At 49.4% G+C, this 20,466-nt stretch overlaps 1 protein-coding gene across 4 annotated transcripts in view; it reads right to left on the bottom strand.

Moving 5' to 3' along the window:
• The window catches only part of LDLRAD3 (low density lipoprotein receptor class A domain containing 3), a 186,273-nt gene that overhangs the window by 105,456 nt on the left and 60,351 nt on the right, over positions 1-20,466 (bottom strand). For all 4 annotated transcript variants that reach the window (XM_081153015.1, XM_081153016.1, XM_081153014.1 and 1 more), the window contains exon 2: positions 19,911-20,057. In XM_081153015.1, coding sequence (XP_081009141.1) covers positions 19,911-20,057 — 147 coding nt within the window. The remainder of the gene's footprint in view (positions 1-19,910; positions 20,058-20,466) is intronic.

Genomic DNA, 20,466 nt, shown 5'->3' with positions numbered 1-20,466 from the left:
GATCGCTCTCCGAGGTGTTCCAAACGTGAGGCCAGAAAACAAACCTCGGTCAATGCAAAAGGAATGAAATCATCCCACATATGTTCTCCAATCACAACGGAATGAAATTAGAATCAATAACAGAACGTTTCTTTTGGGGGTGATGAAAGTGCTCTGAAATTAGTGTGTCAACGAGTTGCATGACTCTGAATGTAACTAAGTAAAGAAACAAAACTTTCTAAGAACCCCTGAAATCTCAGATGGGTGGTGACATCATAAATAATACAGTTGTACTTTTCCAAGAAGGTACTAAATTGACCGAATTCCTCCCCAGTTCTTCTGGTTTGCTCCCCAGGAAACTTTTGGCAATATTAGGGGAGAGGGGAGTGAGTACTACTTACACCTAGTGGGTAGACCAGGGATGCTGCTGAACACCCACCTAACAGAGAATTATCTGGCCCCCAAATGTCAATCATTTTGAAGTTAAAGAAGACTAGAAAGAGCCTAGATGAGAAAGATGGGAGGCAGGGTGGAACCAGAGCGGCAAGCCAGGGGAGGGGGCAGGAGCCAGGTCAGGAGGGCTTCCTCAGTCTGAGCCTGGGTTTGACGCCATGTGTGATGGAAAGTTTCACAGAAGAGTTATTTTATTTATCTTTTCAAAAGATCAGCCGCTGCCTCGTGGAGAATGGAATGAGGGCGTGGAGAAACAGGCAGAAAGACCAGCCCAGGGAGTGACAAGAGTACCTGAGCCAGTGTGGGACTGGGGACAATGGACAGCTATGAACGGACTCAGAGCCCTCTAGACCAGCGTGTCTGAACCTCAGCGCTCCTGGCATTTGGGCTGGAGGATTCTTTGTGGGAGGGCTGTGCTGTGAATTGCAGGATGTTTCACAGCATCCCCAGCCTCCACCCACTGGATGCCAGCAGCACCCCAAGGTGTGACAACCGAAAATGTCAAACTCACCCCTGGCTGGGATCCACTGCTTTAGCAGTGGTGCTGACTGGACTTGCTAACGGATGGGGCTGGGGAGAGGGGCACCCGGTAAGAGAGGCCTCAAGATGATTCCTAAGTTTTCATTCGTGACAAGGTAAGACGATCTTAAACATTCAAAGTGTTCGTCCTCTATGCCAGTGGGCTGGTTTTGGTTTCCACTGTCACTCAAACATTCATGCATTCTGCAGTGAGTGTCACCGTCCCCAGTGAGTGACAGCCATACCAGATGCCAGGGACACAAACGAGACTGAAAGAGCAGAGTCAGATGGGGACACAGACATAGAAGCAAAATCAGGTCCGTACAATAGGACCTTGCATCAGAAAAACCCAAGAGTGAGCAGAAGCACAAAGAAGACATGGGGGAGGCTCCCTGGGGTGCAAACGCTATGCTGGGAGGACAGAAGCATTGAAGGAAACAGCATGTGCAAAGGCACAGGGGTGTGAGACGGGGCAGGAGGGAAGGGCGGATGAGACAGGTGACCCGGCCAGGAGGGCTCTGTGAGGCACACTTTGGGGGGTCTCACCTCATTCCATGGGTGACCTGGGGCCACTGCGGGCTGCTGCTATTACTCGCATTCCTTATTACTAACAATTAAAAAACCCCTCAAAGCAGACTTGTACTGGATGCTCACAGTATACCAGCTCTGGGGGATGGGGGGACTCTACCTAGGGGAGGGGCTCCATCCCCTCCTCCAGATGAGCAAACAGCAGCTCAGGAAGCTCAATGACAAGATTTCCTGGCTGGCAAGTGGCAGGGCCAAGATCTGTGCCCAGACCGGCTGGCTCCAAGTCCTCTGCCTCCTGGTTTTAAGCAAGAGAGTAGTAACACGATCTGATATGTGGTTTAGGAAGATCATGCAGAAAATAAATATTTGGGCCTTGCTCTCCAGGGGAGAACGCATAAGAAGCAAAGCATGGAATTCATTTCCAGGTGAAGGATGATGGATGATGCGGGGAAGCAAACCAGAGGGGCTCCCTGCGCGGGGGAAGAGCAGCCAGGAGACGGGGGTGGAAGCCCAGCGAGCAAAGGAGGGCAGCCCAGGGCGTGAGTGATGGTGTCCCATGCTGCTCGGAGGTCACTGGGTCGGATGGCAATGCCTGCTGAACCTGACAAGGAAGGGGTTCTTGGGCAAATTCATTACTGTGGTGGATGCAGAACCAGGCTGAAAGGACCGGAGAGATACAAACTGGACCCAACAAGGGGGAAAGAGAGCAGGACTGGAAGGACTCTAGTCGGAGGGAGAGTTCGGGGCAGGAGAGAGACTGAGTTCCCAGACCTGAGTGCGGGTCAGCCTCACCTAGGGAAATAGGACGCGGGGTTCCTGGCCTGACTGCAGACCAGTGAGCCAATTTTTCCCAAAGTGGCACAATCCATCAGGGACTCTAATGATCACAGGGGCTTAGGAAGCACTGGGGTAGGCAGTGTTTCTCATAGTGTCCGGGGAACACCTGCCGCATCCTGGGTCACATCCTAGACCTGCTGACCGGGATCTCCCAGGAAACTGCTTACTGAGGCCTCTGGATCATCCTGATTGATGGTCCGATGGAGCCGGCCTGGAACCCATGGCCTCTAGACCCTCTCTTCTCTGCTCGAAGTGTAGACAACATCATCAACACCCCCTATGGGTCTGTTAGAAACTCAGACAATCAGCCTCGCCCAGACCCCCCGAATCAGAATCCATATCTTACCAAGATCCCCATGCCTTTCCAATACATGTAAGTTTGAGAAGTCTGGGACTGGAATGGAGGGATGGTCTTCAGCATGAGGGAAGAAGTATCTGGACACCTACCTGCCAGGTGTATTTAGTGCAGAGTGCTTTGAGATTTGCCTGCCACTGGTTTTTACCAAAGACAGTTAAAAGGAACACCCATATGGGTTCTCATGCTTCAATGCCCTGCTGTACCCTCCAGGGCCGAGGAGACAATCAGGAATGACTGCAGACACTTAAAATGCAATCCTTCCTTGCAGGGCAGGAAGGTGTTGTGCAGGGCATTCCATATGCACTCCCTCTGCAAGGGTGGCTGAAGTCCTCCTAAACCCTGAAAACCTCTCTGCACAGATCCTCACGGCACCCACTTCCCTGCAGGGGGCAGCACAGCAGAGAAGTCAACCAGCTCACTGGAGCTAAAAGTTTGCTTTTGGAACCTGGCTGGGCATGCAAGTGGCTTAGCCAATGCCTTACCTTCTCTAAGCCTCAAGTCCCCATCTGTGAAATGGGGATGCTAACAGGACCCACTTCGTGAGGCAGCTGTGAGTACTGAAAGAGATCATCCACACAGAGCACCAGGCACAGTGCCTGGTATGTAGTTAAAAGTTCTAAAGCCTGACCCAGGGGCCCTACGCTACATGCTCACGTTGGGTCCCCACCATTCTGCATAAGCCTAAAGCAACCTAAACCACCTCTAAGTGTGTATCCCCATGTGCCAGAAAACCAGTCTTTATTTTCACAAGGAAGAGGTCATCCTGTTTTAAATGACAGACATCTGTAGTTGTAAGGGGGCTAGGAGATGAGAGTCACTTTACAGATAAAAAAACAAAGGCCCAGAAAAGGAAGACCACAGGCAAGTGTCCCTTACAGTGCTTTGACCTCTCCCCTGCACATGGCCCCAAGGCTGTGTGGGCAACGGCTGAGCAGGGCAAGGTGGCAAGTGCTGCCTGCCACTCCCTCAGGCCTTGCTAAGAACAGTGAGTGTCCCTACAGCCATGTAATTAAATGGAGAGCCTGCTGACACTGCCAGGTGCCCCATTCCTGAGTGTGAAAGCCCCTCATCAGGCCTTGCCTCTGGTCTCTAACTCCACGCACAGGACACAGCGACTGAGCTGATAACAGGGGTCCATGCAAAAGCTTAGCAAGGGAGGGACAGGGCTCTCCCAGAGGTCACACCCTGTGGAACCCAAAGAGAAAGGACAGAACCTGCAGGAATAGCTATCCTCAGAAGAAAGATTCATTAACAAGGAGGAATGGGGGTCTTGGGAGGCAGAAAGGGAGGTTATGAGGACAAGCTGTTAAAGCAAATCAGTTAGGTGACCCCTTTAAGAGTCCTGAGGAAGAGAGACTGTGTATGTGTGTGTGTGTCAGAAAGAGAGAGCACGAGGTGGGAAGAATCCTATTTTTGCTTCGCAATCCCATCTGGCTCCCTGCTAAGAGAAACACCAGCTCTGAGAGCAGCAGTGGGAGGGACACATGAAGGCAAGCAAAGACGTGCCCCCACAAGTCCTCTAACTAGTCACTGTCCTCTCACTGGCTCATTCAACAAAGGTGTACTGAGCACCTTCCATGTGCCAGGAGTTGGCACTCTTTGGTGTGAGGACAGCAGTGAACAAGATGTATGCGGTGCCTTACCTGGCTGTGCTGAAGCTTTCAATGTCACCTGGAAGATGGTTACCTACCACCCTTTACTGTATCTGCTTATTTGCAAGTCAAAGGAAGGGAAGGGCTATGGGAGAAGAGACAAGGAGCATCTCCCTAGCCTGGGGAGAAAGGACAGGGAGGCTTCTAGGAGGCAATGTGGTTAAAGAATGAGAGGTCCCTGTCTTTATCCATCGACCCATCCATTGATCCATGTATCCAAGTACCCATCTATCCACTGATCTATTCATCCATCGATCTATCCATCCATCCATCCATCCACCCACCCATCTCCATTCTTTCTAAGCAGCAGCCCTGCTGGTGTTTTTCAGTTTCGTACTCCCATCAACAGGGGAGCCGAAGAACAGGATGATGTAATCCTTTACATACCAGCATCTTTGGGCAGATGCCGGAGGGCAGGTTTCTTAGAAGGAAAGGCAGCTCAGAAAGTAAAATCACATGCCCCAAGTACCATGCAGGGTCAAGAACAAAAAAGGGTCTGTCCCTACCCTGCTCAGCTGCAGCGTCCTTGCCTACCCTAGAACTCACTCACAGGGGCACTGTTCTGTTTCCTAAATGTTTTCTTTTGTTTTGATTTCCCCATGTGCTCTGCAGCCATACCCAGGGTAAGTCTGACGCTGCTCCTGTGTAATTTCCCTAAAGGTCAGCCTTAAATATGAGACTTTAAGGACTGCTGATCAGCAGGAGAAAAATCCTGGCAGGATCAGCAAATGAAACAAATCTGCCTTTGTACTCCCACCGTCTGGAAGGAAAAACAAAATATTTGTGAGATGCAGAGTGTGGGGGGACCTGGCACGGAACTGGAACATCATAGCACAGGAGAGTGTGTTTCACATATGTACTGTTTTCATAGCCCACAGTCGCCAAGATTTCATTTGCACCAGAGCACGACGTTTCCTTCTGATGTACACCCTGCAGAGCAAAGGGAAGAGTGTGGACTCTACAAAAACCACACCTGTGGCCTTGACGGTGGTGTGGCTGATGGCCAGCATTAGGGTGATGGTCTTAAAGACGGACCCACGACGTCTTGGATGTGCACGTACTATGCTTCCAGGCAGCTCTTATAGGAACTGTACAAGGCCTGGCTCCTAAGGGCACACCACTCGGTGGCAAAGTCAATGGGCACTGAAGGGAGATTGTAATGGCCTCACCTAGAAACTGTCTACAACCAAGGACACTTCTGCTCTGCTGAGTCACAGGAGGAGGACCTCCAACATCTCCAGTCACCTCTGCTTAGAGCTGCAGTGTCACCGCCGCCCACTAGTCACTGCACTGAAGCACGTTGCATGTGCCCTCATTCATTCCTCCGACAGGCAGAGACTCGCCCAGCTACACAGCCGGCAATTAGTAAAGCTGGAACGGACTTGAAGTCATCATAAGCCTGAGGGTTTCTAAAAACAGAGAACTCGTTAGCATCTCAGGCACCCCGCTGCTACCATTAAAGAGTTCCAGAGAGCGGATTTGGGCTCGTTATAAGAAATAAATTTCTGAGTCCTCCCATGCTAGGATAGCTGGAAGTAAGCTTTGTTCTGGAAAAGGACAGTCATGGTACAGTCTCTGAAATCTCGGATGTCACGAAGAGACTAAAGGGGGGAAAAGGTTTCTTAGGGATCTGGTCCAGTGGGACTCGACTCTTGTCTGTTTTCCACACAATGAAATCATATGCAAAGCACACTAGGTATCAGAAAAGAGGGAGACCTGTGGCTGCTCAGCTCTCACGGGGTCCGAGTCCAAGTCCCCTTGGCTCTGCTGCCCTCCTTCCTCCCTGATGCTCCAAGAAGCACAGTTTGCAGCATTGAGAGGAGCTGTCCCGTCACTGCAGAGATGAAAGACCAGGCCCCAAATGAGAGCTAGAGCCCTACTGGTCCTTATGGCAGACATTCCAGGCCCGCCACACATTAGCTTCTATGATCCAGGCAGTCTTTCTCTTTACACTTTTTAAAAAATCACCTAAGGACCACCTGTTGCATGTACATGAAGATGATGTTCTTATTATTAGTAACAGCTAATTCTCAAGAGCTTAGTAAGGGTCAAGCATTGTCCTAAATACTTAACAGGTATAAGTATATTTAAAATCTATGAGGTAGATACTGTATGATTATTCCCCATTTCACAGATGAGGAAACGGGCACAGAGAGATGAACCAACTTGCCCAGGACGCAGAGGAACCAGGACAAACCCAAGCAGGCTGTGCCAGTTGCGCACGGAGGCACTCAACACACTGCCTCCTGTGCAGAAATAAGTTAGAAAGAGCAAGGATCCACTGTCCCACTCCCAGAGACACCCACTGTTAGCAGGATGCACACTTGTTGGCGTTACCTGTGGAGATATCCAAAGGCCAGGCACCTCTGGCCAAGAATTTCGTTTCTGGCTCAGACAGCACTTGGGATCCAGACGCTTTCCTTAGGAGACTATATGCATGAAAGCCCCTTAAAAGCGCAGGTGTCTGGCCTCTGTTTCCATCTTAGAGGAGGTCCTGAGTGGTGGCAGGGTCAAGGATGGAAGTGGGCACAGTACCAGACCTTGCACGAAAGCACCCGGCAGTGTCACCGCTGCACCTGGGAAACAGTGACTGTGGGCAGCAGGTGACCTTTCTCCCTTGCCCCTGCCAAGCATCAGCCTGGCCAGCGTCCTCAATTCCAGGGAACTGGGGACAACCGTGGTTTGGTTTTGAATGTCAGACAGCCAGCGCCAGAGACCCACCACGTTCCAAACCAAGACCATCTGCTCCCTGTCATCCGACAGCGCCTCACTCTGCTTCCCACGGCTGCCGGCCTGCTGCCCGGCACTCAGAGAATTATCTGCTTGTGTGTCAAGGAGCAGGCTGAGCCAGGAGCTGAACAGAAAAAGGCCTGAAGACATGCGGCACAGTGATGGCAAAGGGCTTGCGCAGGCCCGGGAACAAGTGCACGGCCGCGGGCAGGTTCCTGCTCCAGGTTCCCCTCTCACTGGCCAAAAGGTTCAAAGTGGCCAAAAGAACAAATATATCACACTGGGTGACCACCACAAAATCACCATGCAGGCAGGCTGCCCATCCTGCTCTCTGGGGCCTTTGATGATCTCAACGCACCGATGAAAGTCTTCTCACCAGCCACCCCCCCTCCCACCGTACCCCACCCTTCTCTGAAGCACCTTCTCTTAGCTCAGGTCAGTCAACATCAAGGGCTTTAATGCTGGATCTGAAGAGAACTGGAGAAGCAAACAGCCCTCCCACCTGAAAAGGGACATGAGACAACAGGGGCCAAGATGGTCTTTGGTCCCTGCAAATTTCAGTCCCATGGAGAACGGGGACACTGATCCCCGCCTCCCCACCCTCATCCACCACCCCACCTGCAAAATGAAAGACCCTGACGACAGGAAAAAACTCAGGTGCATGCAAACTACACCTTTTCAAAGATAACCTAGACCTCTGTCGTGCCTAGAACATGGAACTATGTGCATATAACCTATTTCAGTCTCTTCCCTTCTAACCACTGATTCTAGAAAACCTGAGAGCCTTTTAGCCCTAAGACATTCCCTACATTTTACTGGAGCCTTCTCACGGCAATCTCAACAAAGGACATGGAACTCACCATGTCAAAAGCCAAAAGTTCCTAAAATGCGTTTTCAACCAGGGCCATACAGTTACCTTTTGACCCCAAAGATTCTCTACCCCCATCGTCTCCCACTCTGTCAGAACACTAGTCTTTAAGTGCCACTAGCAAAAGAATCTCCCCGTCACGTGTCTGGGTTATATGAATGCACCACCTCCTCTTCTTTTAATTATCACTTTCTCATAGGTCCTTGAATTTTTTAAAAGCCATTTGGGAACTTCGAACTAGCACTGCCACAGAGGAAAGCGCAAGTCTGCACACAAAAATAAAAATAAAAGGGCTGACCAGTCACAGACCAACTTGGATCAGCAAAATTCAGATGTGCCAAGAAAAAATTCTTTTTGATGTTCTGTGATTTTGCAGCCATTTAAATTTTATTAGCAATTACGGAACCTGTTAGCACTGACTATGTCGTCTTGCAGTTACAGCCGAGTCCTGGCACGGAGAGCTTGCCTGAGTAATGGGCCCCGGCGGCCTGGCCACGCTCATTCCAGCAACAGGAGCGCAAACCCTCCCAGCTCTGGTCCTTCATGAAGATTCTCCCCCTGCGGGCGGGAAGGCAGAGTCCAGTGCTGATCATCACGGAGTCATCCAGAGGTGGTGGGAGGACTGGCAAGATCAGTGAGGCTGATATTTGTGCAAAAGAGTTGACTTAAGATGACTTTCAGATGACTCGATACCACTAACTTAGGTGGTGACAATACTGGCATTTCAATGGGCGGTTGTCAAGAAAGTGGGGGCAGGTCCCAAAGAGCAGCTGGAACCCAGAAGGGGCTTGGTGGTGCTTGTAGTAGACGCATGCAAGTCTCTGTCAACATTAGGACAGGATTACAATGACACCAGCGGGGATGTGTGTAGGAGCCTTAACTAAACAATAAAACAAAACTTTCTCAGAACTGACAGCTTTGGTGACTGCAGAGGAAAGAGCTGCTCTGCTCCGGGAAGATGACAAATCTGGACAAATCCTCACAGTTTTTCTCTAGGCTCGGGTACCTACCTTAACTTCTCCCCCAATCAGAGAGTCTGGGGCCTCCTGTTCCAGCTCCAAGGGAGGGGGATCCTGGTAGAGAGTCTGATTCTTCTCACTTTCTGAGGGGGTCAATGGGGCCTCCTCCGCCTCATCCCTATAAACAGGACTATAGCAGGGTCCCTGGGTTCTGTCTTCTGAAAATGGTTCTGAGAAGGGGAGATGCTCGTTTGGACTGATGTTCACCAGATCTGACATTCAGAGTATTCCTGGAACAGAGTGGTTCCCCTCCCTTAGCTTAGACAACCTGTTGGAAAGTAGAATCTGCAGAGCATCTCCCAGCCCACCTTTGATGACTGTAGGAGCCGGAGGGAGCCCGGATCAAATACACTCTGGCAGAGCTGCAGACTCTCCTTTTGGGGAATAATACAGCACTGGGGAAGGGAGGAGATGGCAGAGAATTTTTATAAAGTGCCTGCTCTGAGCCAGACATCAGCACTGGCACACTTGATTCTCACACACCCTTTCCAGACTTAGTCCCATGTCCCACATGAAGAAACTGAGGCTCCAAGAAAGGAAGCGACTAGCCAGGGGCAGAGCTGGGAGGTAAACCAGAAATGTGACTCGATACTGCTGATAAGAGTACAGCTAATATTTCCTGAGCTTTCACTATGTGCCAGCTGCTGTTTGAAGGGTTTTCAAGGTTTTCGCTCACTCAATCCTCATAAAAATTCCATGGGATTTAAGGAAACTGAGGCTTGAGGACCTTGCCCAGGTCCCACAGCTCGCAGGAGATAGAACCAGGGCCCAATGCAGGCCATGTGGCTCTAGAGCCAGTCCCCTCCCACTTGGCACCTGCTTCCTGTCCTCAAGCCCAGCATCCTAAGGACAAAGTGAACACGTGGTACATTTTCCTCTTTGGAAACTTCGGCACCCTTGGCTGAAACATCACTTGCTAAAGATCAGAGAAAACCACATGTACTTCACTGAATCCAAGCTGTGGCCGATTACAAGGCATGCCGCTATTTTATGTACAAGTCAGAAAGAAAAAGTCTGCTAATTAAACAGGGACACCGTGGTTTTTCATCCCATCACTTAGAAGAGGCATCGCTTATAAGTTTCAGAGACCCGAATGTGAAAAGACGCGTGTCTTGGAATTAAAGGGACGCTGGAGACTTCAGAATGAGCCAGATGGTGAAGCACACGATGGAGGCGGAGTGGAAACAGGTCTGAGTACAGGGAGTTATCCCAACGCTGAGTCTGATTTTTCAAGAAAATCTGATAATCCCAATTTTTATGTGCAAGTTTTAGAAACACTGGCAACATATTTGAGTTTTTAGGGTCTTTGTGCAGGGCGCACAAAACCTGACGGCTGTTCCATCTGGCTGGGCGCCCTCCCTCCCATCTCCCGGCTTCCTCCCAGGGGCTGCAAAGCAGCGCTGAGAGCATCGGTTTAGTTAGTTACAGCACCTCCCACACCCGTGGCTTTTAAAGGCACAGGGCTTTCACAGGCTGCCACGCACAGGACTTTCACAGGCTGCCACGCACACAAACTAGAGTTCTGAGTACTTTCTTCACCATGAAATGGCCAAATCAAGGTGCCAGAAGACTACATATAGCTGAGTTTTCTTGTTTAATATTTATTTTCTCATATAAAGCACTCTTCCCAGGCTTTCAAGCCACTCCTGTCCCACTCACATACCTAGTCTTGTTCCATGACCACAGTGCTATCAAGGGACGGTAAAATAAAGAACGAAACACCCGCAGTGGACACAGGGAGCCGCACAGAATGGGGCTGAGGGTGAAGGCCTTATCCCATGGGAGCTGCTGGTCCCCTGGCACTCGGCCTTCTCCATAGGGATCCAGTGGGGGTGGTTATTAGTGTCCGGGACCTGTGATTATACTTTATTTGGAAATACGGTCTTGGTATATATAACCAAGTTAAGATGAGGTGATATTGGATTAAGGTGTACCCTAATCCAGTGATGGGTATACTTTTAAGAAGAGGGAAATTTGGATGTAGGGAGAAGGCCACATGCTGATGGAGTTGAGGATGGAGTGAACATCTACCAGCCAAGGGAGCCAAGGACACCGGCAAGGAAGGACCCTCCCCCTAGAGCCTTCAGATCATGGTCCTGCTGACACCGTGATTTCAGACATCTAGCTAGGTTCCACAACTGGGAGAGCACAGATTTCTGCTTTAAGTGCTTGGTGTGTGGTGTTTTGTTATAGCAGCCTCAGGGAACTAACAGCCAGAAAGTTTCAGAGCACTTTGCATTTCTCAGCTTAGTGTAAAATTGCTGGCATCTTCAAACAGCTACCAGGGCCCTTTTAGAAAGGTGTGCATAAAGTCAAATTCACAGTTGGGTCAAGTGTAGCCTGACAAGCTGGAAATGTTCCCATGTAGCTCTCAGGTGACAACCCTGGAATTTATGCTGTGATCCCAACATCTGGACTGCAAGTTTTTGCTCACTCACCGTAGGCGCAGGGCACAAAGAGCACATCTGGACAGGGAGGAGAGAGTATCTGGAAGACTGTTACTTCTACCATTTCTAGACCTAAAGCCTTAGAGGTTGCAGGAACAGCTCTGGTTCAGGCCAGCGCCCTGAAGGTGGAGACTGAAGAATGCAGTTCAAGTGATAAAAGCAAAATCCCACCATCGAAATCCACGTAGGTGCTTCATCGTGCGGGGCTCCAGCAGAGCTGGGAACAGGCCTGTGGGGCCACTCTGGCAGGTGTGGGACACTTGCAGGTCCCCTACTGAATTCAGGAGAGCTACTTCCCAGCTTCCCTCCCCTCGACCTGGAGAGCCCGCCTGGCTCATTTCAGGCCCTCAGATACCTGTTTCCTTCCCTTGTGCACTGGCTGCGATGCCTGGCTGGCTCCCTGAAGCTCTAAGCTAAAGAGAATTTCATAACAGCTCATGACTGTGTGTTGAGGACTCAAGAGAAAAGAAGATATTGACCCAGCAAAGGAAGGTGTTTCTATGGCAAAGACAGGGGTGGCGGGCAAGGGAAAGTGAGGGACTGGGGGAGGTGCCGGGGGGGGGGGGGGGGGGCTAGGACAGCAATGGCTAGCATTGCACGGCCAGCAATGCCACAGCAGACTTTGGTTGGAGGACAATGTCATTAGCACTCATTAAGGGAATGATGTCAGTTAGCACTTACCAAATGCTTACCCTGCACCAGGCACCCAGCTCCAAGCCTCAGACACAACAGCTCATTTAAGTTAAGACTTAGAACAAAGCCCTGCGGTCAGCGCCATGACTGCACCAGGAAACAATGCCTATTGCATAAGGTCAGCTCACTTCTAACTGGCTTATGGCCTGGATATACGGCCAACTTAATGTTTTAAATGTCACCTATGGAGTAGGTACTGCTATGATCTCCATCTTATGGAGGAGAAAATAGGGGTAGAGTAAGGTACAATGGTGCCCAGGGCCCCAGAGGTCACCAACAGAGGCTGGGGGCAGAACCCAACGCTGTCTGGCCCCCATGCCCGGTTCTTAACCACAGCATTTATGGTCTCACATTTGAGATGGAAGAAATTAGGTGAAGTGGGAGGTATGCCGGGGATTACCTGAGACATTTAAAAAGAAATCCACAAACAAAGTGACTAAGTTAGAAAAGAGGCAACATTAACACACACAGGTCTTGGATTTCTTCTATACAGTGAGTGCTGTGAAGGGAGGCGAGTTTTCACTCTGAAGTGTTTAATGGATACGTGGCAGGCAGTCAGACAAGAGCAAAGACAATGAGCCACCTACAGAAGGTCACCAGGGCAAACAAACCCAGTGCCTAGCAACAGGCAAAACTGGAAAAACAAGGACCTTGCCCCCCGAGTGACCTTTCCTCCTTAGCATATCGCTGGTCATGCGGTTTAGACCCCTGACCTTTATATAGCTGGTCATGCGGTTTGGACCCTCCCCTGGCCTTTCCTCCCCTGGCATGTCACTAGTCATGCGGCAGACCCCCTTAGAGGAGCAACAAGGGGGCCAGAGAATAGCCTCCTAAGGCTCCTATACAAGCCCTCGAGACAATGAGGTTCTGACCCACATCAAATAATCTTAGTAACAAAGCCTCAGGTCTGTTGACTACAGAGACAGAGTTTTGGTCAAACTAGAGATAACATCTAGGGCTCAGTGGCTTTAAGCAACAGACATTTATTCTCTCACATTTCTGGAGGCCAAAAGTCTGCAATCAAGGGATATGTAGGGCCATGCTTCCTCTTGAGAGAGGCCAGTAAGCCAGGACAAGTGGAATAGGGAAACTGAGGCAGATTGTTAAACAGCAGTTTGCAGCCACCTAGTAAATCCTATCTTCCCTAAACCAAGGACACTTGAGAGTAAATGGTTTGTGTTAGATGGGCCAGGTACAGAAACTCACCAGGGCAGGAAGCCCCGGATGCCTAGCAAGGGGCGAAACTGGGAAAACAAGAACTTTGTCCCCAGGGTAATCTATCCTCACCTAGCATATCACAGGTCACACTGTTTAGACCCCTGAAGCTAGCATCTAGGCCTCAGCTGTATTTCAACTCCAGGCCCAGATAAGTAGCAAAGCCACCAGAAAAGTGGTGCCTTGGCTGCCTCAGGACCAGATACATTGACTAATGACCCCCCCCCCCCCCCCCCCCCCCGCACTGACCAATCAGAGGAGACCACGACCCTGAAAGAGCACACCTGGAAAGCTGATGAATATTCTATTGAGACACTCCCCTGAGACCTCCCTTAAGATTCCTACCTTCAAGAGAGAGAAAAAAGCCTCAAGACAAAGGACCCAGTGTGCTTTCCCTTTTGGGGAGCATCCCCGCATGCTGCCATTCCCTTTCCCCTCTTTTTCCTACACAGGCACGTATCTCCTAAACTCTAAAGGACCCCAGGAGACTTGCAACCTGGGCAGCAATGGGCAGAGGCTACTCGAAGGCTGCTAGTCCCCTGAACCTGACCCCAAGGTTTCCTTTTCTCTGACTTCCCAGAGAGCTAGGGCAGCCCAGCCTAGGCTCTCCTGTTGCTTCTTCTATGCTAAGCCCTTTCTTGTTTTGCTGTCCCCAGCTTTAATAAATGTTCCCTTGTAGTCATCTGGACTCATGTTATGAAATCTTTCCTGCACAAAGTCAAGAATCCACTCACTACCAGCTGGCCCTAGGCAGACCCGTCAAGGGCCAGATCCCCTTACCGGTAACACTCTGAGACTCTGGGTAGAATCTCTCCCTACCTCTTTGTAGCTTCTGGTTGGCAGCTGTCAATTCCTGGCGTTCCAAGGCCTGCAGCTGCATCGGTCCAATCTCTATGTCAGTTGTCACACGGCTCTCTTCCTTCCTATTCTCACACTGTCTTCTTATAAGGACACCAGTCATATCAAATTAAGGATCTACCCTACTCCAGTATGACCTCATCTTAACTAATTACATCCACAATAACCCCATTTCTAAATAAGGTCACATTTTGAGGTACTGGAGGTTAGGACTTTGACCTATCTTTTGGGGGGACACAATTCAACCCATAACAGTAAATTCTTCCTTTCAAACTGTTAAAGAAGACACTGGAAGTGGGATGTGTATGAATGTCATCTTGTTACACAGCTGTGGGCCAGCCGTCACTCACTGAGTAACAATTTTTAAGATGCAAGGGAGATGGGTAGATGGTTGGATTAGTTTGCGAGGGCTGTCATAGCAAAGTACCACGACTGCGTGGCTTCATCAACAGAAATTTATTGTCTCGCAGTTCTGGAGGCCAGAAGTATGAAATCGAGGTGTCGGCAGGGTTGGTTCCCTCTACAGGCTGGGAGGAAAGACTTGCTCTGGGCCTCTCCTTGGCTTGCAGATGGCCATCTTCTCTCTCTTGTCTCTTCAGATGGGCTTCCCTCTGTATGTCTCTCTGCATCCAAATAGCCCCTTTTTATAAAGACACAGTCATAGGGAAGTAGGGCCCAGCCTAATGGCCTCATTTTAACTTGATTAGCTCTACAAAGGCCTTACCTCCAAATAAGATCATGTTTTGAGCTGCTGGATGTTAGGACTTCAACCTATGAATGAGGAGTGGGTGGAGCGAGATAGATGGCGATTCAACCCAAAGCAATGGTAGGAGTAAACCCCACTGTGGCTGCATCTACCAGTTCACTGACAGGCTGCCTTGCTAGGCCACAAACTGTCACCAACCCCTAAGTAAGAGAAGGAGAAGCAGGCCATGCCCATCCTGTAGAAACCTCCTGATTTCCTGCGGCATTTGGCATGTGACCGAAGCATTAGGTGTCTGGTGAAATAGTTGAATTACTGCTGAAGTTTGGTAAGAATAATAACTGAGAATCCAGTTTTCCCCCCTCATCTCTGCTAGCCCTGTGGCACCAGGATTAAAAGAAAACATCATATGTGGCGCCACCTAGAGGCAGAGGGTGAGAAGGATGGTGAACCGGAAAGGGGCCTGCTTCCCTCCAGGTCTTTATTTTTCTAGTTGACACTCTTGCGGATGTTCCGGGTTTGCCCCCTTCCCCCCTCCACCCGCCTCCCTTCCCTCTGTCCATCACCGCACTGTTGACTGTGTCCACGGTATGTTGTCTGGCTAATCTCTTCGTCTCATGTATTTCCTGGTGATCATTATTCCAAACCCGCCCATGGATTCTGTCATCACACCAGAGCACTTAAACGTCGCGCTCAAGAAATGGCTGGGAACAGTAAAAGCAAATAAAATTTGAACTCCACTTCTGACCTGTTTTTCCATGTCTCTGAACTTGGAGATATATTAAAAGTTTATTATTCGACAAAGTCCTTGAAAGTGTCCCCATCTCCTCTCGCCTCTCCCCACCCCTCACCCTCACCCGCACCCAAACATAAAGGGCCTGCAACTTTAAAAGTCTGTACGTGCCTGCTCAAAGACAGCGATCAATATAATCTCTCCAAGGAAAGAATGAACCAAGGATCTCACCCCTGCATGACCTCGCCCCCATCTGGTCAGGACACAGAGGTGGCAGCAAGGATCCGACACAAAGCAAGAAGCAGACTCCAAGGCTCCAGGTCACACGTGGGCCCTGGAAGTGTGGGCTGCGGCTTTATTATTGCTGCAAGTTTCCGTAATACAGTCTCTTCTTTCAGGGACTCACAGGACTAAGGGCCATTTTAGAAATCATTTCCATAGGAAAACATTATCGACATTTTTTACATTTTTAACAAGCAGTTGTAACAGTATGATCTCAGCAGAGTGGAACTGATCCACATGTAGAGAAAGACTGAAGGAGCCCACTGGTGGTCTCTGGTGGAGGAAGGTTACGGGGCCTGGGGCTCTGGGACAACAGGCAGCTCTGTGTAATCTCACTGAGGCTCAGTTTCCACCTCTGGAGATAACAGTCCCTTCCTCGGAAGGCTGGTAACGTGAAGCCCAGAGGAAGCTCAAGTAAGGACACATCACAACAAAGTGTCTTCATGAACGTCTATGTTTTTCTAAAACATCTCTCTATTTCTTTTATTACCAAAAAATGTTACTTAGATAAAATGATTACTTAGGGCATTCCACTAACCAAGAACAGAAATACACTCAAACTCTCCCAAAATGAGCCCCTTCTCTCAAAACTCTAAGAAGGGGAGGTTCTTCAGATTCACAAGGCAGAAAATTTAATGACTCAACCCAGATGGAAATTTATTCTAGTCCATTAACAGATATTTCACAAAGTCAGAAATATAACTAGTAAATAGAGGTATGGGAAAAAAACATTCAATTTCTTTAGATGATAAAAAATTAAAATTAAAATATATCACTGTTTTCAACTATTAAATGAACCATAAAAATATTCTTTAAGATATTACTGAATGCTGCCAAGACTAAAATAAAGCCAGAATCCTCACATGCTGCCAGTGGGAGAGCAGGCTGGTGCCAGCCTTTAGCAGAACAAGTTGGCAGTCTCAATCAAGAGCCAGAAAAAGCTTCTGTCCTCCAATCCAGTCATTTCATTTCTGAGAATGTAGATGAAGAAAATTTCTCAAAATAGGGGAAAGTCATGTTCACCCTCATGTTCAAACAGTGAGCACCATTTCTAACAGTGAAACACTGGAAACAACATAAATGCTAAGTAATGAATAAATAAACTATATTATACCAAGTGAATGGACTATTTACCTAAGCATTAAAAAAATGATAAAGAAAAAAAACATATAAAGATGTTAAAAATGTTGAAACATCACCTGGGAAAAATATATATACTAACACATACCCTTGGTGATTACAAGTGGGAAAAGTCTGAAGGAAAATTTCTAAGATGCTAATGGGGACTCACCTTCTGTATGATCCTGTTGTTTCTATCTTCCCTGGTCCCCAAATTTTTACAATGTATGATTTTATTACCTTTATGATAAAAAAAGTTTCTCCCTGTCTCGTGAAAATCTTTTCTCTGCCGTAGACACAGAATAGCTGCCCATGGTCTCAGGTCCCATGACACCCAGCTCTGGACTCTTCTCTCACCCTCTGATAAGGGCAAGGATTCTCGTTTAAGTGTATTATCTTCTAAATGCCAAAGCTCTTTCACAGGGCACTGGAGGCGAAGACCTCTCTGTGGGGAGACCAGCAGCTGCCTTCACTTTCCTCCCGGTAGGTACCAAGTTGCTCCAAAGAATCAGAGGAAGGGCTTTGTAACTTCTGAGCGAGACATGGCAGGAAGTGGCACAAATTCTAAATCGGCCAGCTGGGACTCTGGAGACCCTGGCTCTGTCCTCTGGGTATGTATAAATTCCTTCATGGACCCTAAACCTTTTGATCAGCAGAAGTAAAAAAAGCAAAAGAGACTTAACCCCCCCCCCCCCCCCAGCAGCGGAGTGGTTGGCTGACAGTGCATCTACTTGATGGAATAGGAGGCAACCTCACGGAACAACAATTACGAATGCTAAATACGGTAATGTGGCCAAGGGCCTCCACCGTGAAGAAGAAACAAAGTTCCTCGGTCACGGGTTCCCATGACGACAAGGGGGTAAAACAGTGTGTGCAGACTGACCAGTAACAGCTGATGTCTACCAGACACTGTGTTGTGTGCATTCAAACTTCACAACAATGCTATGAGAAGCCTTACTATTCTCATCTTGGAGAGGAGGGAATTGAAGCACCAGGAATTCTCATTTAATTCTCCCAAAGGCTAAGATTTAGAACATTCTGGTAACTTTCCTAAGACCACATGGCATGGGGGAGGGCAAAGGGTGAGGACGGGCTGGGATCTGGACACAGCATCTTTCTCCAGTGCTCACACCGTCGACTCCCAGACTTAGGGCAGTATGTCAGAAATTTAAATTGCAAGTAGAATTTGTTTTAGAAAAGGACTTCTTTTCCTTTCCTCTATTGTCCAAACTTTCTAGTGCTCTTATGTTTTTATTTTTTTTAAAAAAGGCAACATAGGAGAGAGATTTTTTAAACACATGTGTTTGTGTGTATGATTTTTTAAATGATGTTTTGATCAAAAGACTAAATAAATGTCAATCAAGTCTGTACCTGGGGGTTAAGGGTAGGAAATGAGGAAAAAAGAATGGAGAACAGCCAAGACAAGCCCGTTCCAAACCAAACCAAACCAAACCGTGCCCGGCAGCTGCCCGCGCCGTCTTTTTTTCTAGAATCTCCTTCCGCCACCCCTTCGGTCCGTGCATGGATTCTGTATCGTGGCCCTGGGCTGACAGGACACAGAATGTCACAGAGGATGCTAACCTAGTATCACACAGCTGACACTGCCAAAGCTGGGGGGTGATACAGGCCCCACCTCCTAGTCCCGCATTCTTCCACAGGCCTGTCCTGACCAGCATCTCCCCCCAGCCAAGGACAGCCGGCATGCACCGGAGGTTCAAGTACACACCGCACCCTAAACACAGCCGTTCCACATATTCGCACCGTGTTAACAACGTGAGAGCGGGGCAGATAATGGGGTTTACACATGCTGAGTCATTCGAAACTCAAACGACAAACGTTACGTTTCTAGCAAGGTGGAAGCCACACGAGAAACAGAGGAGGCCGAAAGAGACAATAGTTTTTTAAAAACTGCAAAAATAAAAATGCATGATGGATAGTGGTCTCTTCAGAAAAAAATTATATGCAACAAACAAAATACTCCCCACAAAAAAACATACTGCCGATTCACCCCCCAAAAACTTCTCTGCAGAGCAGGGGCAGGCAGCAGGAATACCGGGCCCTGTACAGGCAAGGGGTTGTTTCGGGACAGGCAGCCGGCCCGAGGAGGCATATCACGGGGCGGGAGGGGGGTTGACTGGCTCTGGAGGTGGACTCCACACCCAGTGCTCTTTCCCATGGGTCAACAAACTCGGCCTCAAATCCTGACACCAGCTATGTTAAAAATTCCAATAACAAGCCTCTCCCCAGCCATTTCCTCAGCTGGCTTCCAGAGAGTCTGCAGACTCGGAGTCAGAAAACAGTTCTCCTGACAGAGGCCTGATACCTGAAGGCCAGGAAAGAGCCAAGAAGCACTGTCCAGCTGTGTAGACCCCAGACAGCCACCCACCCACTGGACAACCTGGGACCCGGCACTCCTGGGTTGTGCTTCCCACCTGCTGGGGTGCCGTGGCCAAGCTCATGCTGCAGCGTCAAATTCTGGGGAGGAAGAGGGACATACCCCTCCGGGGCAGGGAGATCACTGGACACCTGGACGCCCCCCACTCACATCCCAGATGTGTCCTTTCTCATAGATTTCCCACCAGCCAAATCTCACGCATATTTCAGGAGCACTAAACGATAAGAGGCTGAAGGACGTGGGTGGGAGAATGAGACACACCCCTCTCTAGGCCCTAGCAGTGCCCAGTTGGAAGGGTCCTCTGCTCTCCCACTGCTGTGACTCCATTGCCACCAAGGCCCTGGGTTCTGCACAGGCCACACTGCTCTGAGACAGACCTACAGGTGGAGAGGGCAGGACTGCTGGCCAGATGCCCATGCCTACCACGGGCAGCAAGCAGAGTGTTAGGGGTCTAACCAGATGGGGGCCTCCTCTCCCTGCCCCAGGACCCCCACCATCTCCCCCCCAGGGCCGGGCACTCACGACACTCCTTCTCGTCACTCTTGTCGAAGCAGTCAGGCAGCCCGTCGCACTGCCAGGCGCCCGGGATGCACCTCCCGTTGCTGCACATGAAGTTGCCCGGAATGTTGCACTCGTTGGTAAAATTGTTCCCAGGGAGCAGCTGGCTCTCTGTTGGAGAGAGGGAACAGGGACATCAGATGGTGTGGCAAAGGCGACAAGGACCCCCATGGGTTGTAGAGGTGAGACCTCTCTGGGTCTCAGTTTCCTCATCGGTGAAATGGACTGATCATCTTCGCTGCCCGAACCCTGGGGATTCTAAGAGGACTAAATGAAGAAAAACCAAGAAGTAGGGGGCAGGTGTCTGACACACTGACTTGTCTTCTTTCTCCGTCAAAAAGATTGGTTATAAAATCCACATGTTCTTTCCTGGCCATCAGCAGTGACCAAAACTGAAGGCCTTCGGACAGGAGTGAGCAATGGGCTCCTAATGCCTCCAAGAGTAGGAACTGTGGGCTCCTGCCAGGTCTCAGACTCTGTAGCACTATAGTCACAGAATCCTTGAACTTGGGCAAAGTCA

This window comes from Miniopterus schreibersii (genome assembly GCF_964146895.1).
Source record: "Miniopterus schreibersii genome assembly, chromosome: 12".
Taxonomy (NCBI): Eukaryota; Metazoa; Chordata; class Mammalia; order Chiroptera; family Miniopteridae; genus Miniopterus; species Miniopterus schreibersii.
The sequence above is the reverse complement of the archived record's forward strand: the minus strand, read 5'-3'. Positions and strand labels throughout refer to the sequence as shown.